The sequence below is a fragment of the Tachypleus tridentatus genome, chromosome 13, assembly GCF_004210375.1.
Source record: "Tachypleus tridentatus isolate NWPU-2018 chromosome 13, ASM421037v1, whole genome shotgun sequence".
NCBI lineage: Eukaryota > Metazoa > Arthropoda > Merostomata > Xiphosura > Limulidae > Tachypleus > Tachypleus tridentatus.
The window spans coordinates 205,464,239-205,492,029 of NC_134837.1; the positions used below are offsets into that span (position 1 = coordinate 205,464,239).

General features: G+C 34.8%; 2 protein-coding genes across 7 annotated transcripts in view; both read right to left on the reverse strand.

Annotated features, from left to right (window-relative positions):
• mRpS33 (mitochondrial ribosomal protein S33) overlaps nt 1-19,974 on the reverse strand; it is a 321,652-nt gene extending 301,678 nt beyond the window's left edge. Inside the window, exon 1 of the mRNA XM_076482277.1 lies at nt 19,866-19,974. The gene's annotated coding sequence lies outside the window, so the exon portion shown is untranslated. The remainder of the gene's footprint in view (nt 1-19,865) is intronic.
• por (Protein-serine O-palmitoleoyltransferase por) overlaps nt 1-25,347 on the reverse strand; it is a 33,146-nt gene extending 7,799 nt beyond the window's left edge. The window contains exons 1-9 of one of the 6 annotated variants that reach the window (XR_013021636.1): nt 25,035-25,259; nt 23,326-23,569; nt 21,073-21,274; nt 20,793-20,836; nt 18,510-18,688; nt 15,337-15,443; nt 12,689-12,802; nt 9,527-9,627; nt 8,647-8,723 (exon numbers count right to left, since the gene is read on the reverse strand). Coding sequence is in view for 5 of the 6 variants with exons in the window: in XM_076482273.1 (XP_076338388.1) it covers nt 8,647-8,723; nt 9,527-9,627; nt 12,689-12,802; nt 15,337-15,443; nt 18,510-18,688; nt 20,793-20,836; nt 21,073-21,274; nt 23,326-23,569 (1,068 nt within the window). In the remaining variant the exon portion in view is untranslated. The other 5 variants (XM_076482273.1, XM_076482272.1, XM_076482271.1 and 2 more) reach the window with 5 other exon arrangements.
• Nucleotides 25,348-27,791: the final 2,444 nt, after the last annotated feature.

Here is a 27,791-nt window from a genome sequence, read left to right on the forward strand (position 1 = left end):
TTTGGTAAGGAACGAAGTTTTGAAGCATCAAGTAAAGACAGTTGCAAATGGTAGAGGTGCAAAGAAGGTTGATGAGACTCTATGTATAAGCTCTGAGCTGGTGAAGTGCAGAAAGCCCCAGTCCAGAGCCAAAGTCCTTGATGATGAATGGAGTCCAGCATCTTTAAGGCCGAGGTTCTGGCAGAGCCATAGACCAGTGATCCACAGTCGAGTTTCGATCAAATAAGAGCACAACATATCTTTAGCAGAGAACATCGATCCACTCCCAAAGTGGTGCAAGAGAGGACATGGAGGATGTTCAGTGCTCTTGTAAATTTGACCCATAGCTGCTTGATGTGTGGTATAAAGATCAGCTTACAGTCAAAGATAAGCCCCAAGAACTTTGTCTCTGTGACCTCAGGCAGCACATCTTCACCAATATGGGGTTCAGGATCAGGATGAATACCCCATTGGTGGCAAAACTGCATGCAAATGGTTTTAGAGAAAGAGAAGTTAAAGCAGTTTGCTGTGGTCCACTTCAGTAAACAACTGATGGCAGTCTATAGCTGCTGCTCGATATACCTTGTGTTCGACTACTGACTAAAGATGTGAAAGTCGTCGACATAGAACCCATTTGCAACAGTGAGAGGGAGTTGGTAAGTGATGGCATTAATCTTTATACAGAAAAGTGTGACACTCAAAGCACAGCCCTGAGGGATTCCAAGTTCCTGTAGAAAAGAACAGGAAAATGTCGAACCCACAGGAATTTGGAATCTCCTGTCCATTAAAAAATTTTTTAATAAAATGGGCAAATGGCCATGTAACCCATATATATGGAAGTCTCACAAAATGTCATACCTCCATGTTGTGCCTTCTCAATGTCAAAGAATATTGATACAAGATGTTGTCATTTGAGAAAGGCTTCTCTGATTGACGTTTCAAGTCAAATCATGTAGTCCATTGGTGAAGTGCTGTTGTCGGAACCCACACTGGGTGAGTGAGAGGAGGTTGTTTGATTCGAGGAACCAAACAAGAAGAGCATTAACCATCTTCTCTAAGGTCTTACAGAGACAGCTCATCAAAGCAATTGGTCAGTAGTTTGAAGGAATTTAGGGATCCTTCCCAGGCTTAGAGAAAGATAGGACAATAGCCTGGTGCCAGGCATCAGGAAAAACATTCTCCTGCCATATCTGGTTAAAAACAATTAGAAAAATAGCAAGAGATGCAGGAGATAGATGGCGCAGCATTTCATAGTGTACATCATCAGGTCCAACGGATGTACTGCCAGACCAATGAAGAGCCAGTTTGAGATCCACCAGTGTAAAGGGATGATCATACTCATAGAGACAATCAGCTCAAAAGGAAAGAGGTGATTTCTCTGCCCGAGTCTTAATGGCTAAGAAGGTGGAGGAAGAAGCAGATGTGCTAGATATCCAGCAAAAGCTTTCACCTAGAGTATCGGCGATGCTCTGGGTATAAGCTACTTTCTGGTCATCAGAGAGCAAGATTGAGAGGGGGACATCTTGCACACTGACCTTTCGAATCTTGTCCCATATGACTTTGGAATTGGTTGTAGAGGATATGCTGGTTGTGAACTTAATCCAAATTTCATTCTGGCTTTGACGTCTTACCCACCAGGCATGTGTATGGGCCTGTCATTTCTGTACAAAGAAAACTACCGAAAGGTGACTGTATTGGCAGGTTTCAGAAATGTTTCCTGTAAGGAAAGACATACAGGATGGTAGGAAGCAATCAGTGTTTTGATGACATCCAAATTAGAACGTAAACCTCCACAGTTCCATTGTATCAAGGTGGTCATTTTTATTTATGTGTAGCCGAAATACATGGAGAACCCTTCAGTTCACGACCACATCTTTTTTTCCTTACTGTCCTTATTCAAGGGAAGTCTCTTGATCTCCATAGATCCTGCCCTGGGTCGATTGGTCAGGTCTTTGCTGTTGGAAGGGGATTCCAGTGACTGAGGACATGAACAAATGATTGTTTTGCATCTTTGGGTGGGAGAAGAAGATGTACCCGAGGAAATGCCTGTATCCGGAACCAAAGGAAGTGGATCTTTGGATTTGCTGAAATGTATGTAAGGGACAGAGATGGGTGTTGAAGTTGATTAATCAACTTTTTAACCATGGAGGTCAAAAGACTTTTCATTTATTTTGAGAACAATTCTTTTGGAGGCACAGAGAGATCTGTCTGCACTCCCACTAAAGTAGTGGAACAAAGTGCAGCAGCATACATCCAAGACGAAGTGGTGGACAGGAACTTTTGAGCCTCAGGATAAGTAATGTTATGAATCGTTTTCAAATGCTACACCTCTTTTTCTTCCAACCATTTAGAGCAAGAATGAAAGTAGGATGGGTGAGATCCATTGCAATTGAATCAATAAGGGTCCACTTCACACTCATAAGCATCATGGTCCTTGCCACCACAATGAGCACACCTCAAGGAACCACGACATGACATCTTTGAGTGACCAAACCACTAAAACTGGAAACATCAGAAAGGGTTTGGAATGTATGGCCATACCTTGCAATTAAGATAACCTGTGTTGATGGTGGCAGGTCGATGCTATGATGTAAACATCAGAATGAGGATATTGGTCAGTATCATAATTTTATCTTTGTGAGTGGAGACATGCCTCACTGCAAAAATTCTTTAAGTGGAGAAACCAGTGAAAATCTCTGACTCAGTGATGTTCTTCAAATCCCTCTCAACGATAACTCTTCGTGATGAATTCAAAGTAGCATGAGGTGCAACCCCAATAGCTATATCCCCAATTGCCTTTGAATGCAAGAGGAGTTCACTATGTTGAGATGTGGATGTTTCCACCGATACGTCACCAGATTGAAGCTTCTTTATTGACTTTAGAGAGCCAGCAAATCCCTCTAGTCCCTTCTAAATGAAAAATGGAGACATTTGCCCTAAAGGTTTATCTGAAAGAGAATGTAGGATAAGAAAATGAGGTACAACAGGTGTTTCAGATGTAAAATACTGTTGCTCAGAATCTTCATGACATGGTCATTTACCTGTGGACTGTTTTTCACTATTTTATTTACGTTTTTATTTGGACGATCCATAATAAAAAAAAAGGAAATTTCGGTGCCCACTGACCCCACCCACCATGGAGTCCTACAAGGAAATGCACAACAATGTCAAACAAGGACACTGCAGCAATGCCAGGGTTTTGTGAGCACTATATCCAAACATCAGCATTAGATACAATGTCCACAACACCTGTTGAGAACATCCAACACTGGTACTTGGTTGATCCTAGCCCAAGTGGACCAGCCAAAACACCCAGAGGGAACCACCCCAAGGCTGCCCGTCTACAGGAATTCAAGGCCAAAGTGGTGTATTAGGGTTGGACCCCTCAACCACCAGGATCCTCTCCTCCCCTTCTTGGGTCACCACACATGGCAAACATGTGGGTGGATGTTTAGATTCCAGAGGAGGTAAACTGGAAGGTCCCCTCACCGAGTCCACACCGAGGGGACCACATTGGGAAGAAAACAGCGAAGAATAGCTAACTGCATTTAATGATTGGCCAAACTGGTTTAGGTAAAGAAAGAAAACTGCTACAAGATAAAGGGAGAGGAACAGCAACTTCTGAAAGAAGTTGAGCAGGCAACATGACAAAAAAGGGCATGCACAGAACTCTATCTGGATCAGAATGAGAGTACTGATGAGAAATGGAGGGAAGGGTAATGGGCAGAAAAGGAGGATTTACCTTTATGAGCTGCCAAGGTCTTGGAAGGGAATGAATGATGGCGATAAAGAAGGTAAAGTTTAGTGGTACAACACGCAAGAAACATCAATAGTGAACAGATCCAACTGATGGTGCCTGCAGGTCAAGAGGAGAAGGAAATATGCCTTAAGAAATATGTGAAACAAAGAGCATAAGGCAATGGACTCAAACAGAGGTAAATTAAGAAAATGGACCACCACATAAATGTCTCAACCCGGAAGTATCCGACACCTAGGCGGCTGATACATGAAAAAAGAATGGATCAAAATGCCAAGGGCAGGGGAAAGAAAGACCCTACAGTAAGTACAAAACCAGGAATCTTTCTCAAAAAAAACACGTCAAAAACTCTGAGATACCAGCAACCATAGGATGAAAATTTGGGATAACCCAGGTCAGGGTCCAAGTGCAAAACACATTCCATATCTACTGATACACAGCCATGATTGAAGGAAATATGTAATGAGCTAAATGATATGAGAAACTGGATCTTCTCACCAAAGATCGGACAAAAATCAAACATGAAGATGGAGGACATAAGTTCAAAATGCAGAACTGGTGAGTGGGGTTGATAAAGGAGGTTGGGGAATAAAGGGAGACAAATGGAAAGGAACAACTGTGACTGGAATAATCAAGAAAACCAAGGGTGAATGAGCCAGTAAGGAGCAATCAAAGGAACTTTGTACAAAGTGGTATGGATGAGAGAGACTACCCAATGATGTAAAAGATACGAGGAAAAACATAAAGGTACTTGTTTGACCAGTCCTGGCTTAAAGCATGTATAGCCAAAGTCCAAAGATGAGAAATTGGGAACCAAAACCAAGGTAACTGCTGATTGAGGAAAGTGACAAATGCATTAATATAAGGAAACCCACCAGTTGCACAGCCACTGAAAAAAAGGAGATGAAATGACCACTCTGTCAAGTAAACCAGGTTGGGTCAGGAAAGACAATCTGCTACAGCATTGAAAGCACCAGATATGTGACATGCCATAAAACAAATATGATGACTATGGGCCCAAAAGAAATAATCTAATGTTAGAAAACAAAGGGATTTCAACCAGGTATAACTTTGGCATGCTGAATTATCAGAATGGATCATGAGCAGATTATCTCTGGATGTGGGAAGAAAATAATCCAAAGCCTGATAAACAGCAAGGAGTTTGAGGACATTGATATGAAGAGAATGTTCCCCCACAGACCAGTGACTTAAAGCCTCTGGTGATTGATCGATGCACCCTAGAACTGAAAGGATGTATCCATGAACAGGAAGAAGGAAGTGTGACACTCGCTGATATATAAGCCTTGTCCAACTACCATTGGAGTTTGTTTACAATACAGGAAAGAAGGGTAATAGGAGCATTCAACTGATCCTGAGCAAGGTTCTATTAGTCATGGAAAGCCCAATGAAGGAATTACATATGATTCCAGGTGAGGGGTATGAGAGGAGTCATAAAAGATCACATCCTCAAAAGGTATGGAACCTCATAACCAGAAGATGAAGAGTAGACAGGGCATTCCAAATGGCTAGTTCATAGACATTAACCAAAGAGGTAAAGGTTAGGCCTAAGTGAGATTGGTGTTAAAGAAAACATCCACATTAACGTAAAAGAAAGTGCAACCCTAGGACATGAAGAAGTAAAGCATTGGTTTACACTATCTGACAGAAAATGTACGGTGCCAAAGCGAGCCCAAATGGAAGGGTGCAAATTTGGTACACTAACCCATGATGGAAAAAAATTGAAGATAAGTATGAGAATTTTCTGATATGGGAAAATGCTGATAAGCATTGGAGGTATCCATCTTGGTCATCCAAAGACCCAAAAAACACTGAAAAATAAAGCAGAATTCCAGAATGGAACATGTGATGAACATGTCAATTGAGATTGGACAGATAAGTTTCCAGTCCTCTGTCTTTTTGGGAACTTCAAAAGGGGCAGGAGTGAAAAAAACCTGAACCATGTGGAGAAGGATTCATAACTTGTCATGTGAGGAGGTCTTTCACCATCTTGGATAGACACTGGCATAACAAAAAATCTCAAGGAAGAGGAAAGGAAACATGTACATGGGACAAGAGATGAAAGATAAGAAAAGATATGACAAATCCCTATGACAAAACTTGAACCCCTGGGGGTAAAAGGGCTCCACCAATGAGTGAGGGTTGCCAGATAAGCTCCTACCAGACCTGAATCTGCTGAGTAGTCACCAGAACTGTTGTTGGCATATCAAACGTTGGTGTGAAAAATGACAAACAGTGGCATTGCAGGAAGAAGGAACAGCAAAGAGTTAGGATGAGGAAGGTTGAGAGACAAGAAATGGTGCCATGCTCAGCTCTTACTGGGACAAACAGACCATCACAGGTGAAGAAGAGTAGATTGTCGTGAGACCTAAGCTATCCTTGACTCCACAGACTTTGGGATTTTATGACAAACACAAAACATCTCAAACATTTAGCCACCCAAAGGTCCCATAGACATGGAGCAAAGAGATAGTTCCATGATATTATGGCATCAAAACCCAAAATGGCAAACAACAAATAAACCATGATTGCAGAGCCATAGCTGAAGACAACAGATGGGTCAACATGAAAGTTAGGAGGGAGAAGACATCCCCAAAAAATCCCTCATGGTTCCTACAAAGAGACTTAAACAGGAAATGGACCAAGGAAAGATACTGCAAAAGTGTCATGAGAGTAAAACAAAGATAGAAATGCTGGGCATTGGTAATATGAATGGGAAATCTGAATGAAACAGTCATGGTATCAGTTAAATTAGATGTACCCCAAGTGGTAACATTAACTTCAAAATCCATGCTTCATACTAAACAAACAAATAAAATTTTTCATGTGAACACACATGGGTAAATTAAACACTTCTAAATATAGAGTGGAAAAAATTCTTGGAATAAAATAAATTAAACCCATCAGGTCATTTCATAAGTAATGTCCAAAAATTTAATACAGAAAGTCCATCATCATTTCTGTCTCTGTAGAAAGCTTTAATGACTAAAATATGTAGTAGGACATGTATAAAAATGTTCAGACAAATAAAAGAAACTAGTCCAACTCCACTTTTTCAGATTAAAAAACGGCAATAGTGCAGCAGAAACTATACAAAACATTCAATGTGTTTATGATGCGGAGTCTCTCAATGGAAAAAAATGTCGAAGGTGGTCTCAGAAGTTCAGATCAGGTGATTACAGCTTAAGTGATGTGCCACGTTCAGGACGTCCTGTTGAGTTTACTGATGACTTGCTGCTGGCTGCACTTAATGAAGATTGTGCTGTAACAGTTGAAGAACTAGCACAGAAGCTCAATTCAACCCATTCAACAGTTCACCGTCATCTACAACAGCTTGGATAGGTGTCAAAACTTGGAAAATGGGTCCCCCATGACTTAAGAGAAACCAACTTTAGAGCAAAAGTGGGCATTTGCACATTTCTGCAGTCTCATGAATGTAACTCACATTTTTTTGACAGGTTAGTGAATGGAGATGAAAAATGAATATTTCATAAAAATGTTAAGTGCTGCAGACAATACCTCAGTTCAGGTAAACTGGTTAAAGGACAGCCCAAAATGGACCTCCACCCTCAGAAAGTCTTGTTAAGCATTTGGTGGGTTATTGTCAGTGTGATCCAATTTGAATTGCTGCCACTCAATGTAACAATTATATCAAATTTCTACTGTCAACAGTCAGAGCACTTGAATGTTGCACTGAAAAAAAAAAGACCTGCTTTGATCAATTATAAAGGTGTTGTGTTACACCAGGATAATGCACAGCCCCATACAGCAAGGATCACATTTGCAAAGATTGAAGAGCTAGACTGGGAAAAACTTCTATATTCTCCTTATTCTCCAGATCTTGCCCCATCTGATTATCATGTATTCCAAAGTTTGCAAAACTATCTTGATGGAAAAGAGCTTAAAAAACATGAAGATATCAAAACTACCTTCTTTACATTCTTTTTCTCCAAACCTCAAGAATTTTATAGAAGTGGCATTCAGAAGCTTGTGAATCATTGGCAGGAAGTAATTAATAATAATGGAGCATACATTATTGATTAAATAACATTAAAAGCATCTGAAATCCTTTCTCTTTTTTTTAACCTAAAATTGAACATTACTTAAGGGATAACCTGATATTAAGCACTGTTCAATAAGAAGTGGTGGTTTGATAATGCCACAAAGAGGAAGTCATGCGTCAAGTGATAGTAGTGCTCTCCCACATGAGAGAAATGTTGGAATCTTTGGTTCCAATAGGGGGGTACAGAAGGCTTGTGGTATGCATTATAAAACGTTCACATTTAGATGGCAGCACAAAATGGGAAAACTAATCTTTTAAGTACAACATCAGAACTATCACATCATATGAATTTGCAAATAATTTAGTTAAAACACAAAATAACAATAGTTAACCACATTATCAAAGTGCTAATGACACACAATCCATCAAACTATAAATCTTTATTACAATTTTATTTTAAATCTCATTATTTCAGTAAATACTTTCTCATCTGCCTAGTCTCACATCACACTACATCCTCTATAGAATGTCTTCTCACATCACACTACATCCTCTATAGAATGTCTTGTCTCACATCACACTACATCCTCTATAGAATGTCTTGTCTCACATCACACTACATCCTCTATAGAATGTCTTGTCTCACATCACACTACATCCTCTATAGAATGTCTTGTCTCACATCACACTACATCCTCTAAAGAATGTCTTGTCTCACATCACACTACATCCTCTATAGAATGTCTTGTCTCACATCACACTACATCCTCTATAGAATGTCTTGTCTCACATCACACTACATCCTCTATAGAATGTCTTGTTTCACATCACACTACATCCTCTATAGAATGTCTTGTTTCACATCACACTCTATTTTTTAAATACTCACGTGTAATAAAGAACTCGTAGCATATGTCAAAATTACTGCAGTAAAGTTTCCTAAAGGTTTCGATGTCTTGAAAACATCTAAAAAAAATACATGTATAAATATAAATACACATTAGTTCATGGCTGTTCTGGTAGCCAGTCTTACACATACAGAAATCAAATCAATCTACTGTGGTAAGTAATATGAAGCAGATCATTTCTGCAGCATGAAGAATTAATTTGTAAATAATTATAATAATAACAAAGAAATGATAACAATTACAACAAAAATATACTGATTACTGTGAATATTAAATGTCTTAGAAACTATTAAGTTATTAACTTTAACACAGACACCATGACATGTTGCAAGGGAAGTTAGTTTTAACAGAAAAGATGACAAATTTTGTGGCATGTAGTGAGTAAAACAAGTTCAGGGGACAGAAAAACCTGTCCAAAACATAATGACTTACAGACATCTCCCCATCAAAAATGTTATTTTATCTGATTTGTTGCTATTGTTTTATGTGCTTTGATTGAAGAAAATAAAGTGTGAAATCCACACCAAAAGTAACTTAAGCACATTAAGTGAAAATTAACTGTAAAACGAGTGAATCTGTCTTTTCAATAAACAAAATCCCCTCCAACTATGACAGAACCATCTATTTTTTTACATTCCGAACTTCTCTAAATGTGAAATTATTACTTCACCTTGTTCATTTCTTTGTTTAATATGCCAGTAATATATCAATTGACTTTATCTACAAAAAATTTGTTCGTTTGTTCTTACTTTATCCCTTCAGATAAAACATTTTATTTAACAAAACAAACCCTGAGATAACTTACATCCTTTATTAATATACAAACCAGCTGTTGTATCCAATTTCATATAAAACACTCACACGTCTTGAGCCAAAGGTGCATAGGTATGTTCCAGTTCACTACCACTTCCACCAATGACCTTGGTACTTCAATATATTTGGGTTTGGAAACAGTAAAGTCCCTTTAAAATATATAAAACATTTCATATGAAGTGATTTCTTCAAATACACACATAACATAAAACATACATATAAGAAAAACAGGGTTTATTGACCCTTTCATGATGGGCTCAGTATAAAAGACAAGTTCAGAGATAGATTTGCATGCATTAAGTATTTCAGCTATAACTTAATGCAGTGTGTGTATCTTCAGAAACTTTGGTAGACTTTTAATAAATATTACGAGTCTTTTGTACACAAACATTCAGATTTTCTAATGAAGTACTTTTAGTAAAGAAAAAGAGATGGGAAAAGTAATTTCAGAAGGAAGCCATGTGGACAGTATAACAATGAAGGGCATGGAAGTTTATCCAGATCACAACGAAGGTAAAGCTAAGAAAAGGAGAGAAAGAAAAATTAATTTCAGAAGGAAGCCATGTGGACAATATAACAATGGAGGAAGCCATGTGGACAGTATAACAATGAAGGGCATGGAAGTTTATCCAGATCATGACGAGGGTAAAGCTAAGAAAAAGAGAGAAAGAAAAAGGAATTTCAGAAGGAAGCCATGTGGACAGTATAACAATGAAGGGCATGAAAATTTATCCAGATCACAATGAGGGTAAAGCTGAGAAAGAGAGAGAAAGGAAAAGGAAGAATTACCCTTGCAATCTGCTGAGGTACTGGGAAGGAAAGAATGACCTGGATAAAGAAGAAAATAAGTTTGGTGGTACAATATAAGAATGATGTAAGTAGAGAAGAAATCTGACTGGCACGCCAAGAGGAAAAGAAAATGCATCTTAACCTTACTGCAACCAGCTCAGTATGAAATACTTGAGTTTTTAAACACATATGCACATGTTAAATATTTATACTATAACTTTATAATGCAGCAAGTGTACCTTCACAAAATTTGATAAGACTTTTAGTATAGATTGCATGTCTTTTGTACACAAATAATCAGATTTTTTACTGAAATGAAATGTCTTTTTTTTTTACTGAGTGTAAAGTGATTTGTTACTTGTCTGAGTGTAAAGTGATTTGTTACTTGTCTAAGTGTAAAGTGATTTGTTACTTGTCGAAGTGTAAAGTGATTTGTTACTTGTCTGAGTGTAAAGTGATTTGTTACTTGTCTGAGTGTAAAGTGATTTGTTACTTGTCGAAGTGTAAAGTGATTTGTTACTTGTCGAAGTGTAAAGTGATTTGTTATCGAAGTTAAAGTGATTTGTTACCTTGTCTAAGTGTAAAGTGATTTGTTATCAAGTCTTTTTTGTTACTTGTCTAAGTGTAAATTAATTTGTTACTTGTCTGAGTGTAAAGTGATTTGTTACTTGTCCGAGTGTAAAGTAATTTGTTACTTGTCTAAGTGTAAATTAATTTGTTACTTGTCTGAGTGTAAAGTGATTTGTTACTTGTCTGAGTGTAAAGTGATTTGTTACTTGTCTAAGTGTAAAGTGATTTGTTACTTGTCCGAGTGTAAAGTGATTTGTTACTTGTCTGAGTGTAAAGTGATTTGTTACTTGTCCGAGTGTAAAGTAATTTGTTACTTGTCTAAGTGTAAATTAATTTGTTACTTGTCTAAGTGTAAATTAATTTGTTACTTGTCTGAGTGTAAAGTGATTTTTATGTCATGATTAAAAAACTATTCTCTGCCCAAAAATCTCAAATATTATTTGCATAATCTATAAAACCTTGTAAGTACATTTCAAATGTTTGTTTTCAGTAAAACTTTATATTTTGTCTGTTATTTTCTCTACCCTATTTAGGGTCCATTAATTTGACCAACCTTGTAACTGCCATACAAAATTATGAAATAAACACAAATTATATTTTTTAGTTCTAGAATGACCACAAATTATAACATGAAAACACAAATGTTTAGTCTAAACCATGTAATTTACATAACATTATACATTTGTCATTTTTGTTATATTGACCTTCCAGTCATGCCTTGTTAACAATACAGAAGTTACAATGACACAATGCAAGCATATTCATGTTACCATATCCAACAACCTTTGCACATGATTGCTGTTTTTCATAACTTGCTAATAAGCCTTATGAGTATTGCACATAGAAGATATGAAACTAAATACCTTTTCAGCTTTTATATATCTATTCGAAAAAATCATAAATTCCTATACTGATACCAAAAAATTCCACAATAATTTACCAAGCTTAGTAACTAAACTGTATTTAAGTCTGAAAAAATGTGACACATTGAGCAAACTAAAGACACAACCTTCCTTCTTTAACTCTTGTTTCTAAAAAATAAAATAATTTCCTAACACATGAAAATGGCTGAGAAAGCCACTATAGGGTTTTCCGAGGTTCCAATAAATTACTCACACCATATACACAAGTAAGCGTATATAAGGGACCATTTCCAAAAATAGAAAGTGGTGACTAGGGCCTCTTTGTTTGGTTTGGTACATGGGCAATATCCAAGTAAATAGAAAAGATAGGAGGTCTTTATTTTGTATTACAGCTTGTCAATATTGGTGATTTGATTTCCTAACTCACAAGGAACTACAGACTTATTACTATAAACATATAATTTGAACTAGTACTGTATTCAACAAACCACGAGTCACATAAATTGATATTTAGGCATTTTAATATATATTTTTAAATTAAGATATTATATAATGTACAATAATAAAATCTGAATTTAATCTACAATTTGATACTAAACTTAATGACATACGTTCATAAAATAGTAGCTTAATAAACTGTCGAATGCAGGTCAACAAACACGATAATTAACCTATCAAATATAGCTGATCCTGATTTAGAGTGTTTGCCATTGGTGAAGCAGATTTTCAGGTTCTAGTGATTACATTAAAGACTTGTGGTGAAGGTTTTCAATGGTATATCCAAAAAACATTTGTTTTCAGTCTCTAATATTCCACCCTAATATTGAACGTTTTTCTTGTTAGGTTTATATCAGTCTAATGAATATTCAGTATGAATAAAACAGCAATATCCTCCCCATTCTTAATACGAACATTATCATTCAAAAACAAGACATTAAGAAAGTAAACGTCTAGCTCTTCTTAGTTAACAACAAACAGAAAAGTTTACCATTCATCTGGACTTTGTGAGATTCCCACTAGGATGGTACTTGCTTGTGATATATAACACACAAAGTAATGACTGGTTCGAAATGACAGTGCATCTCTGTAGGCCGTAAGCCACCTGAAAGTATGTCACAGAAAATATTACAAATAATAGAAATCTCAGAAAAACATGACAATACAAGAACATCTTAAAGTTGGATCAGTACAGAGTACATTTTTATAGAAGTATATTTGTCCTTACAAACACAAAATTTTGTTTTTACACATAAATAATACTTAAGACAAACATTTTAAAATGATGGTTGTGTTATCAACAATTACTGTAGCCTTTTCACTCTTCTCCTTTCCTTAAACACACTCAGTAAAATAAAAATATTATTCTTGAAACTAATAAATAAACAATTTTCAAAGTCTACAATGTACATATAACATTTGCAAGGAAGATAATACACTTGATATTTTTCACATTCAAATGAGTAGTTTGTCTTTACAGCTTGCTAACAAAGATATGAGATTCTTCAGTGATGTTTTTAATTAGTCACTCTCAGTGATCAGAGAGTAAATCTTCAATATGAAGTCTATCATTTGATTATATCATGAAGTTTAACTTTTTTACAGTTTCTCTGATGAAGTTTCAAAGAAGTCTGCTTTAAAGGTGCTTCAGGCACATTCATTAACCATGTTGTATGATATACTATGTATGAAAGTTTCACTTTTAACAAGTGTTCTGTTGTGTGATATTCTGTGTATGAAGGTTTCACTTTTAATACAGGTGTTCTGTTGTGTGATATACTGTGTGTGAAAGTTTCACTTTTAATACAGGTGTTCTGTCGTGGTATAGTGTGTATGAAAGTTTCACTTTTAACCAGTGTTCTGTCATGTGAAATACTGTATGTGAAAGTTTCACTTTTAGTACAGGTGTTCTGTTGTGTGATATACTGTGTGTGAAAGTTTCACTTTTAACCAGTGTTGTCATGTGAAATACTGTGTGTGTGAAAGTTTCACTTTTAGTACAGGTGTTCTGTCGTGATATACTGTATATGAAAGTTTTACTTTTAACAGGTGTTCTGTTGTGTGATATACTGTGTGTGAAAGTTTCACTTTTAGTACAGGTGTTCTGTTGTGTGATATACTGTGTGTGAAAGTTTCACTTTTAACCAGTGTTCTGTCATGTGAAATACTGTATATGAAAGTTTCACTTTTAACAGGTGTTCTGTCGTGTGATATACTGTGTGTGAAAGTTTCACTTTTAGTAAAGGTGTTCTGTTGTGTGATATACTGTGTGTGAAAGTTTCACTTTTAACAGGTGTTCTGTCGTGTGATATACTGTGTGTGAAAGTTTCACTTTTAGTAAAGGTGTTCTGTTGTGTGATATACTGTGTGTGAAAGTTTCACTTTTAACAGGTGTTCAGTCATGTGGTATTTTTGTGTGAATGTTTTAAGGGCTAAAAGGATATAGAAAAGACCTTGTGAGAACAAATCAACAGTAAAGTATATCTCATCAATACAGTCTTTCAAATTAATTATTTCCTGCTTTATAAGCTCTATGAAATGATTAACACTAAAAATATTGATCCATAAAATTAGAGTAACTGTTCATCCACTGAACCACCAGTTATATCCTGTCATCTGAGGCCACCACTTCTGTCACATCTTTGTAACAATATATAAAGCCTGTATGGGTAGTGGGTCAGAGCACACTCTGACAAAGGAACAGTAAGGCGCTCCTTCCCTCCGCTAGCCCATGGGAGGTCCTTGAGCAAGATCGAGTACCCATTTAGCCCTCCATGTCAGGGTTACGATGAAGTCATGGAAGGCAGGTGGTGGATGAGTGCGAGGCAACTGACATAGTGTCATTAATGGCGCAACACTCAATCTGGCCAGGCAGATGACTCCAATCTAAGGAACAATGGCTGGGCAGAACAGTCCTGTATGGACACTGCTCCTATAGCAAGTAATTGCAACCTACTATAGGTACCATTTTGCAAAGAAAAACCTATGGCAAGCCAAACCACATCTGTAGGAAGAATGGGATAGAGAAACAGATGCTATGTAAAAAAATAGAAGAGAGGAAAAGCAGAGGGTGTCAAAGAACTAAATATATCGACAGCCTCAATAACTATGTCACCAAGAACTCAATGAGCAACATCGAGTTGATAAGGAGGATTGACAACAGAGAAGTCTGGCATGCCATGGTCGTCGATGTCTGCCGCAGATTTGACACATGAAGAAGAAGAAGGTAAAGCCTGTATTCCTTAATGTTATTCATACATGAAGAAAACAGACCAATGTTCCACTGGAACATGTAGTATGTTCCACCATCACTTGAAAAGCTTCATTATGTTTATAAATCAGTGTTTTTCTGCCTATAATTACAATTATGTTATTCTTTGTTTTTTCTGATATCCACAAAGTTTGTCGTTTTAAAATCTCTAACAAAAACATAGAATTGCAAGAATAATATGCAATCATTCTGTTAAAATGTAGTTTATATTTTTTACTGATAAACTATATAAATATATACATATGCACTGGTTACGTCTCAGGTATTTTTATAAAATTATCTATTCTAAAATACTTTGATGATAAAACTTGTATAGCTGTGACTGCTTAAAATATCAAAAAGATCTCGAGAAAGTAATAAAAACTCACTTCCAAATTTCATCTGAGATAAACCACAAGCTCCAGCAGGTAGAAACACTTAAGAAAACAATGGCTAGAAACAAACTTGACACCAGGCTCCAAAACCACTGCAAACTCTGAAGGATATGTTAACAATATACAACATTTTTGGAACAAACATAATATACACATACACAACAAATTTATGTGAGTGACCTTATTTGGTGCCTTCATGTGTATTATATAACTTGAAGTTACAGTAGCTAATAAGGGTCTTGTGAATGAAAGCACCGTAGACAGGGGCGTAGAACCTGGGGGATGGGGGAATACATCCCCCCTCCATTTGAGGTGGTGGGTATGGTGCATACAATCATACCCCCCTACAGTTTGGTCTGTTGAATTGTTTAATTGCATCACAGGCCTACAAATTGTGTGTTTGTTCTTGTGATTCTTGTGTTCTTACCAATCGAATTACATAATTAGTCCTAGATGTAGGCTTTTTCAGTTGCCGAAATGTACATCTTTAATATAGGCGTGCTTCTAAACTTTTCGATATTTGTAAGTATCAGTCAGTAGGCCTAAGTATACATGCAAGTATCGTGGCAACAAGATTACTCTGTGACTGCATGTTTACAGCTTTCAGGTTCATGTAATCAGAAATTACCAATTTGCAAATTGAACAGTCCACGTAAGTGGTTGAAAAAAATCATCCCTCTCATCGGGTGTAAAAAATCTACGCCCCTGACTGTAGACATCGTCTTCAGAAAATATATTTTCACCAATTTCAAAACACATGATAAAAACTGACTTACTAAATAACAACAAACACCATTCACTAAAAAGTAGACTTACTAAACACTATTCACTAGCAAGTTAACTTACTAAAAACTAACAAACACTACTCACTAGCAAGTTGACTTACTAAACACCATTCACTAGAAAGTTGACTTACTAAACACTAACAAACACCACTCACTATAAAGTTGACTTACTAAACACTAACAAACACCACTCACTAGAAAGTTGACTTACTAAACACTATTCACAAGAAAGTTGACTTACTAAACACAACTTACTAGAAAGTTGACTTACTAAACACAGCTCACTATAAATGTTGACTTACGAAACACCATTCACTAGAACGTTGACATACTAAACACCATTCACTAGAAGGTTGACGTACTAAACACCATTCACTAGAAGGTTGACGTACTAAACACCATTCACTAGAATGTTGACGCACTAAACACCATTCACTAGAATGTTGACGCACTAAACACCATTCACTAGAAGGTTGACGCACTAAACACCATTCACTAGAAGGTTGACGTACTAAACACCATTCACTAGAAGGTTGACGTACTAAACACCATTCACTAGACGGTTGATGTACTAAACACCATTCACTAGAAGGTTGATGTACTAAACACCATTCACTAGAATGTTGACGCACTAAACACCATTCACTAGAATGTTGATGCACTAAACACTATTCACTAGAATGTTGACGTACTAAACACTATTCACTAGATGGTTGACGTACTAAACACCATTCAATAGACAGTAGATGTACTAAACACCATTCACTAGAAGGTTGACTTACTAAATATCAACAAACACTGTTCACTAGAAACATGACTCTCTTAACACCATTCACTAAAAAGTTGACTTACTAAACACTAACAAACACTGTTCACTAGAAAACTGACTTACGAAACACCAACGAACAACATCCACTAGAAAACTGACTTACTAAACACCAACAAACACTGTTCACTAGAAAGTTAAGTTACTAAACACCATTCACTTGAAAGTTGTCTTACTAAACACCAAAAAAACACTGTTCATTGGATGACAGACAACAATCTGAAGAAGGTTAGGTTAGAGATCATGTCATAAACAATTCTATAAGTAAATACAATAGAATAATACAAATAAATGTTTAATCTCTCTGGACAATAAAGAAAAACATGCAACTAGAAATTTAACAAATACCCTTGAGACTTAATAAGATTCATTAGGACAAACTTCTGACAATACCTTTCTAATTCACTCACAGGTCAGATTTAATTTCATTCTTATGAAATTATAGCAAGGTATAATCACATATATACATATATACTGTATATGAAGGTTATATACACAAGCCAGGCATAGCATAGTAGTTAGTGAGTCTGATTGTGAATCTAAAATCCATGGATGCATCATAAGGCCAGTAGTTTTTAATCCTGATTCCACAAGCAAATGAGAATGGGTAACCCCTCGAATGGGATGCCAGTCCATCACAAGTTAATCCTTAACTGTCAAAATTTTACCCACCATACATTTTGATAGACTGGAACAGAAAGGGTAAAGTGTCTTATTCAAAGACACAAAGGCACAAAATAAGCTAACCTGAACTTGAAATAACCCAATTATCAGTCCAAACTAACTGAGCCACACTTCCCCTAGATATAAGAGTTAGGAGAAATCCAGTAGCCCAAAGGCTGGCAGTGGGTGCTGTTAACTGGCTTCTAACCCTTTAGTGTATCAGTTCAAAATTAGGGATGACTGACATAGACAGTCTAGCTTTGAACAAACATCAGAAGAAAAAAAATCAATCAAACCAAACACACACACAGATATATATACAAAAACATCAACAAAGACATTTTACGGTACAATTCAAGACACTGAAATAAATAATGACTGAGAACAAACCTTCTTCATATCAACCTTTTACCAGAACTTAAAACCACTGGCTTCAGAACTACATTGCACAACAGGGTGACCATTAATAAAATATGTTTTTCTTCTATAATATAAATGCATTTATTATTTCTTAAAAGCAAATACATAAATAAACAACTTTAAAAATAATATTTTCAGAAAAATATATGTATATAAATTTGTCTTTAAGACAATTTATGATTAAATTCTAAAATCAAACTACTGTTGACATTTCAACATATCACAACACTGTTGGAAAACAGGCAATCACTTTTAAATGTCCTTCTAATCGTTAGTAATTAATCATTATATCATGTTTAATTTCTTGAGCATTAATATTGTAGCATATTTTCAAATATTTCTTTACTCATACTGCACAGAAAGAACTATTATTTCTGGATTGGAAATCATCAGATGAAAAGACATGATTTAATGAGCACATTTTAAGTCATGCAACTGTGATCTGCCACATTTAAAGCATTACAACAACCTACCAACATACTTCTGTACTGTAAATCCATATATCCTGTAAAGCTAATCCATGGGCCAAATATTACAGTTCCAACACATAAAAAATATCCAAGACACTCAAGAGGGTTGGGAAGGCTCACAAGGCCAGAATCTATGTCAAAAGCCAGAGATATGATCTTCATTGTTACAATCATCTGAGAACCTGAAGAAAAGCATTTGTTGTGAATACAATAAAGAACAAGTTAAAATTTTATTCACAACAAAACAAATAAATACACAATATCTAAGACTTAAATCCTACGTGTTTCAAATGGCCAAGCCATCCTTCATCAAGAGAACCTTGGCTGTAATTCTGGTATTATCTATATTAACTCTATCAAAACCTATCCCATCCTCTTTAAAAGTCACCTAAAATTACTGTACTTCAAAAACGATTTACAATATACTTTAACCTTGGACCTTCCTCTTGATTTAAAGCACTTATGTATTTTAATTATATCTATAAATTCAATATTTTGTTTAATTATTGGTCAACCCTAGGCTTATAAACAATGATTTTTACACTACATAGATACAATTATCCAAGAACTGGTGAAACAAGTTTACAAAGTGTGACATAACATATAACATTTAAAATTAGTACAATATGAAAATAAACCATTTGTTTTTGTTTAATATCTTAAAAGAAAGAAGTTGGTCACGTAAATGCAAGTTTAATATTTGTACTGAAAAATCTCATAAATATGAACACTAGTGATGATGTCCAAGGTTTTTCATATTTGAAGAAAAATGGCTGAACCGTTCAAAACAAAAAGAATTTTAAATCTCAAGTTTTAATGAATTAAAATGATGTGAAAACGTTCAAGAAACAAACAAAGGGTCGAGTACGCTACACCAAAATCATTTTGGATATACAAAACCACAAAAGGTGTAAAGATGAGAGGAAATGGCATGAATCAGAACTATATTTTGAGAGTGTATGGTACTGTATAGGTAGTATGGAGCAACCACAAACTGAACTCTTTTGGGAAATGTATGTAACAGGCCATTCTGATACAAAATATACATACAATCAGATCATAAAGATGTTTTCTAACAGTAGACTTATAATATCTACAGTGGATAATATCCTTTAGTACTTAATGGTATTGGAATACAAAGGAATGTGGATCAACTTGGGGTATCAAGACCAACTAAAAGATATGAAACAACTCAAGCCCCAGCTGTGGTAAGAAAAGTGTGGCTTCTTGTAACAGGTGATATCAATAGACACATAGGCAGTGGAAAAAGCCATCCAATTACTCCAAGCAACAGTACACAACATAATTAAGGATATCCATTCAGAAACAAGTCCAACAAGATAAGGTTTTCAGTTATCAGTGATGACGAGAAACCCACTTGTTGAGAAATTTATATGCAAAAACGGCTCGTTTGGGCTGAGAAAACACTTTACATAGAAGAGCGAACAAGCGTTTGACCTTCTTCGGTCATCGTGAACCTGACGATGACCGAAGAAGGTCGAAACGTTGTTCGCTCTTCTATGTAAAGTGTTTTCTCAGCCCAAACGAGCCGTTTTTGCATATAAAGGTTTTCAGTTGTACCTCAACCATCACATAACTTATGCAGTTGGAGAAAGAAACTGATATTCATCTTATTCCTTATAAAAACATATCGGACAAGTCAACTGACATATGACCTATTAATTTCTGTGTGATCAAACTGTTGAAATGAGTTCTGGGAAACAGTGGTACTTATAAACCAGATGCATTATGAAAACTAATAATGTGCTCTGCAGGTAACAGCCTTTTCTGGGAAACTCCAGTAAAGAGCTTTTGTGCAATGTTATCTCAGTTTAAACACAAGTGGACATGCTGATACAAAGTGTAATGATATGGAAAAGGTCCAAAATGGTTTTAATATAATGCACTCTTCAGGTAGACCCCCGTAGGAGCACTATATTATCAAACAATTTTGAACGTGTGAATGAAACACTGTCCTACTGAAAAAATGACACTCCAGTTGAGTTTACAACACAGGCAAAGTAAGGATAAAACTAGGTATTCTACAGCATGTTATGGCCTTGCAAAAGTTTCCATTCTATAAAAAAACATCTTTCAGAAAAGACAGTATGCTCATAGAATAGTGTTATACATATACTTATATACTATTAGGACTGCCTGACCTATTTTTACATTAATGGAAGATTTAGAGGGTGAAATATTCCCAGGAATATCATACCTAAAATATAGACTAATAAACTGCTCCTAAAAGTAAATAAAAAAGGATAAATAATTAAATGTACTCACCTCTTATTTTATGCCACTGTGCTTTATCAACTAAAAACAATTCACTGTAAGAAACGGAAAAGAAGTACATGTGTCTTTGTTCAACTAAAACTTTATAATGAAAGAGATCATGTTAATGTCTTAGAACTATTTTCAGATACACCATGTTCTCTTGGGTATTATTATTTTACTTCTAGTTCTCATGAATTTAAAACAGTGATGTGAAAAGAATGAACCACTAAAAAATTGATTTCTTTCATCAAAGTCTAGTAGCATGTAAAGAAAACAGTTTCATACTCACCATACTAATAAAAAGATGACACATACTAACGCACACACTGGTCCACGATATTTAACAAGGAGGACATGACTTATAGTCAGAGATACAACACCCAGTACACTTAAGGCAATGACATAATACAGTTCAATATCAAAAAAGTAATACAGACACAGAATTCCTGAAGTTGCAGAAGTTATGTGAATCCAGAGTGGTGGTAAATATCCTATGGAGATCAATAACAAATTCATTAGTAAAAAAAAAGAAAAAAGAGGATAGATTAAAAATGAAACTCTTGGAAACAGACATATCCTGTTTAAATAGAAACTGTATACTGATAACCATGAAAATAAAAATTACAAAATTCCTTCAAGTCAGATGTAAAGAAAGTTGTGTAACAACTGATATAATACTATACAGTAACTCTGATTGGTTGCATTCTCTTTTACCTTAACTTACCTTAGTAAATTAGATCAACATCTTAACATCTCATCTATATGGTGTAATTACTCAAAGTGACAAACTGAATTTAAAATAAAACAAAGACCTATCCAATTTTTCATACAGGTTTTTTATAATATCCTAACCATCACTTAACATTGGGTTATGTAAGTAAATTATTCATAATTTTTTATAAATCTTGAAGCATTCTCAATCAAAAATTAGCTATTACTTCACACAAAATATTTAATAAAGCTTGTTGAAGACTTTATCAGAAATTCAATATAAAATGTTATTAAAGTGCTACTTTGTTAATTAACCAATGTGAAAGAAGTATCAAGTGAGAATATTTTGTGTGAAGTAATAGCTAATTTTTGATTGAGAATATTTTCAAAAGACATATTTAATTACAGGACCATAGTGTTATTTTTTAAATTTGTCTAAGTAGACACTATGGTCTCTGTAATTTATTTATATTTCTTTTGGAATAAATAAATTATCTTGAGTAAAATATTTGAAGTGGAAGGAAAATATCTAATTTTATCATGTATTTTTGTAAATGTGTTTAAACCAGTGGTTTTCACTGATAACACCCTAACCCCCCTTACCTTGATTAACATTAACATGCACACACACCCTGCTGCCATGTGCAGTAACTTGTTTTTTGTTTTTAACTATTCTTAATTTGATGAAACTTGTGACCTCCCTAGCAGCTTTCTACGATACACAGTTTAGACAACTGAATTAAATTGTTTACAAGTTGAAAAGATTCACGTTTTTTGATGTTTTCATTTATGTGACAACAAAAGAAACCATTTCTGTGCAACATACAGGAAATCAAAATACAGTTTAACAAGATAAGAAATAATAACATTTAACGAGGTAAGTATAAATACAAATCATATTTGATTTACTATCAGGTATAAAAAGTGAAAAATAAAGTTATGGACATGACACGTGCACATAAACTACAACAAACTACAGCACATTCCTGGTTAATCTCTACCTTCAAACATCATTGATGCATACATTATGGATGTGACACGTGCACATAAACAACAACAAACTACAGCTCATTCCTGGTTTATCTCTACCCTCACACATTATTGATGTATACATTATGGACGTGACATGTGCACATAAACTACAACAAACTACAGCACATTCCTGGTTAATCTCTTACCTTCACACATCATTGATGCATACATTATGGACGTGACATGTGCACATACTCTACAACAAACTACAGCACATTCCTGGTTTATCTCTACCTTTACACATCATTGATGCATACATTATGGATGTGACACGTGCACATAAACAACAACAAACTACAGCTCATTTCTGGTTTATCTCTACCTTTACACATTATTGTTGTATACATTACGGATGTGACATGTGCACATAAACTACAACAAACTACAGCACATTCCTGGTTAATCTCTTACCTTCACACATCATTGATGCATACATTATGGATGTGACATGTGCACATACTCTACAACAAACTACAGCACATTCCTGGTTTATCTCTACCTTTACACATCATTGATGCATACACTGTGGACATGACACGTGCAGATACTCTACAACAAACTACAGCTCATTCCTGGTTTATCTCTACCTTCACACATTATTGTTGTATACATTACAGATGTGACATGTGCACATAAACTACAACAAACTACAGCACATTCCTGGTTAATCTCTACCTTCAAGCATCATTGATGCATACATTATGGACGTGATACATGCACATACTCTACAACAAACTGCAGCTCATTCCTGGTTAATCTCTACCTTCATACATCATTGATGTATACATTTACATCTTACCTAATGAAACTGTGATTCTAAAAATTAAACAGCAAATGAACAACTTTGAACAGGCAGCTACCCCTTCATACACTGTAGGGATCAAACAGTCTCCTAATAAATCCTTGAGAGAATATTCTGAAACATCATCATTAACGATATCATAATACATGTCACTATAAGAGTCATCATACATCAAATCATACATGGTTTCAAGATCTTCTAAACCAAGTTCCTCATACATGTCTTCATATTTAACTGTCATCTAGAAGGAAAAAAGAAGCCGATCTTTAACCACTGAACTTGGCACCATCTTCAATACCTTCAACAGAATGTAACTCACATTTTACACAAAAGCTGCTCTTTCTCCCATTACATCTTTACTGCTCTATCCTTATCTTATAAAGATTCTAAAAAGAATTAAATTTCTCTCAAATATAAAACTATTAGTAATTAAACTGCTCAGTATTTTGGTATGGTGAAAATATAAAAATGAACATTACAGTAAACACAGAATCTTTGTGGTAAACATTCATTACTCTCCACTAATTTATATTAGAGGGTGGATTGAGACATACACATTGTTTCATATTAAATAAAAAAACCATAATTTTAATTCAATGATTAAAACATATATTACATAAGCCACAAACTACTGAAGAAATCTTTAGTTTACAAATATCAGTACTGGAAGTTAGTAAATAGTGTGTGGCTTGTGTAAGCTTCTCTATTACAGGACAATAGTGGTGTTAGCAAAAGATAAAAATGTGCAATGGAAATGTTATGTTTCACTCTTAAAAACAAAAAATCTAAATCAATATACAACATAATAAACTTCCACTTGGCTTTTAAAATGAAAGATATAGCAAGATAAAGCTCAAGAAGTGTTCTATTTATGCAACATCAGAGATGTTTATTCTGATTATAAGTAATACCATTTGGCAAGATGTGGTATCTTTCACTTTGGACTGTTTTTTTTTCATAATTTTTTTTATATTTTTGAAGAAATTATTTGTATTAAATTTAAACTTTTCGTCTCACATTCATGACTGTTCAAAGTGTAAGATGTTTGTGGTTATGAGAGGTTTCCTATTATTTACTAACCCATGAAATAATTTGTCATATATGTGATACATGTTGGTTTTTTGAACTTCTTTACATTTGTGAGATGTTTTACTTAGTCTGATTTCTTTGTTGAGTGGCTTTAATGTGCCAATTTTGTGACATCTATTCTTGTAAGTAAATATTAAATATAAAAATATGTCACAAAATAATTACCCTTTCAATATTTAATTGTACTTGTTCAAGTTACTGTAAAATAAGCTTATTTATTAGAACTTGAAATGACAAAATCATAATGACAATTAAGTATTTTAGTTCTAAGTTGCATAACAATTACAACATTAATAGGGCAAAACTTGTATTACTATCTGAACCGATAAATACCAATTTCTAGCAGTGAACACTGCTAATTTTACATCCTGAGATTTAACCTATACTAAGTTTATTGAATCATTGAAGCCTACTACGAGTGTTCGTAGTGGACTAGCTGAACAATCATCAGCGAGTCCATTAGTAACCTTCAAGTCTGATGGTCAAGCAATGACATTAATTAACAGTTCAACCATTACGAAATATGCGAAATGCCTAATTTGGCTCTTGAACTCACTTTATCACTATAATTATAAACAACGCAGTAACTAGTGCTATAGTGCAACTTTTATACTCACTTTACAAATTTAAATTTTCAAAATCAAAAATCCGAACTCCCTGGTCTAAGATAAACAAGTGGCTTGTAATAAATTTTAGAAAGGCTTTAAATTCACAGAAAATTCTTTAGATTAATGAACAATAACTTAAACCTAATTATATATCCTTTTGTTGTTTTTTTCACCTTGACATCTTAGAATGAACAACGCGCCATCACTTGAGCTAACACAACGACACCTGATGTATTTTGTTTGTGTAATACTATTATTTATTTATATTTACTTTTACGTAGAAGGGAATTTTCTAACTTAATGTAAAATATTAATAATATTTAATATTGAGGAACAGCATTGGTACAACAACAGAAACGTCTATTGTTTTCCTGAAAGTGTAAATTTTGTGCATGAGTGATGTGTGAATATACTTGCATTTCTTTCTTCTTGTAATATTGTTTATTCTGAATTTATTATTTGTTCTACATATCTGAAGGTTTCACATAAAGTGACCGAGAACGCCGTTAAGCTGATTTTTTTCTAGTTGCCTTTTTTTCAAGTTAATAATACCTGATCTAACGGAAATATTATTGCAGAACTGCATGTTGCGCAAATAAATTTCAATGGTCTTCCACGTTATACCTTGAGATTTTGATAATTTGTGGTAAAACTGATTTCTGCAAAGTACCAAATAGATAGGATACTAACAGCAATGCCTACTAGGAAATTTGCAATCTGCATTTTAAAACGTGACTAAGTTTTGTAATATATATAAAAAGAGAGATTGTACAAGTTTGGGATGAAACAAACACAATTGAGAACTAACAATTATCTCGATTTTAACCTTGCACTCTTTCTACTACGAATGTACCATCACGTGACTGCTGTTATCTCACAATATTCACTAGCTGTAACATACAAATATCTTCAATTAGGCCAATAAAGAACGTTGCAGTTGATGATATTTCCAATCCTTAAGCAAGTAATCCACAGCGTCCTCTCGAGCAGAGTAGATATCAACGGATACAGAGAATAACTAAAACATGGCCACTTCAATAATTTTTAAACTGCAAAGAACTCGAAGAAACGGAAATCATTAACAGTTGTCTTATCAAACAGCTTCAGAATGACACACCAGAAGAAATATTCAAAACAAAATTCTAGAGCAGGTTACAGAGTAGAAAAGAAGCCTTAGTCGAACTTCAAAATATTAGGAAGAGCTAAACACGTTATTCCGACCAGAAGTTTCACATGCAACCAGAACTGTGAAAGTCTTGCAACCGATCAATGACATAGATTACATGATTTGCTCATGAAATACCAAGGTTACTTTTACATTTTACCTCATGAATTAGGCCAAACAAATAAGTAATGAAATTGATAATAGAGATGCAGCCCTAATACATCATTTATTCAGATGACTCCCATTTGCATAACAGGCTGAGATTTTCAAAGAAAGATAAAAGTAAGGGAAAAGAAAAAGAGTAAAGGAAGGGAATACTAACATTGGCATAAGTACTACTGAAGAAGTTTGGACCCAGGAGGTTCCATATGGACAAATAAAAGTTGAATGAGCTCACAGGAGAATGACTACTCGCTGTTAAGAATTGGCTCTACTCTGGGTGTTTTATTTGGATCAAAATGGTCTTCAACATTGGATATGAAAAGCGGATATGAGCAAATGCAAATCGACAAAGAAAGTAGGAAGAAGACAGCAAAAAATGGATTATAGCAAGTTGTTCTGTTAACATTTGTATTATGTGATACGCTTATTAGATTTAAGTAATCAATGGGATGCGCTGTCTCTAAATTACCCTAGAATATTGCATTAATAACTAATCTACTTTGACGACATAATGACACATGGAAAGACCTTTGATAATGGTTATGATGGGCCAAGTAAAATTCTAAGTTATTAGTTAAAGAAAGAGAATTTTAAGCTGAATACAAAAAAGTGCAAATTGTTCTATTCTATGAACAGGTGAGACACAGTAAATAAATTAATGTCTAGAGATCCAACTCCAGTTGAATTTGTTCATAATTGTCCAGCATCAAGGAACTTGCGTGAGATAAAATGATTTATTAAACTATACTCTTATTTTATTGTCGATTTTTAACCATTCTCCGACATAGCTCATTTTCTGTGTAAATTCACTGAGAAATCAAATATGTAGTGTTGGATCCCTGACTGCAATCAAAGCATTCAACATGCTGAATATAGAAGTAATCACTACTTCTGTATTAGTATCTCCATCTCTTCAAAGGTCCCCTTCATTTCAGTTACGTGTATCAGTGATTTTGCAGTATGAGCATTGTCATTACAAGTCAACACAAAAAAGTATATGATTGTCTTGCATAGCAAAACAATGAATATTATAAAAAGGTGGTATCATACACTTAAAAAAGGGTTACTACAAGATTTTAGAACCCAAAGTCATATTCATCATTACCTATACAAGCACAGAAATTTACACTCGAGACAGATAATCCAACACTGAAGTGGTTGATGAATATTTATGTTTCATAAGACCAGATAACAAGATGGCTCCAGACATTCTACGAGTATAACTTTAATATCATGTACTGCCCTGGACAGAATCAAGAATAATCATCCTGAAGACCATTAGTTGATGAAGAATGTTAGGACTGTGAAAAGATGGAAGCAGAAAATAGTAAAGACAACTAATCTAAAGAATAACAAAGTATAGTCCAAGGTTGAACATCTACAAGTGATAGAGGAATTAGCTCCACAACATAACTGAAAAGTGGAGGAAGAATATTTTA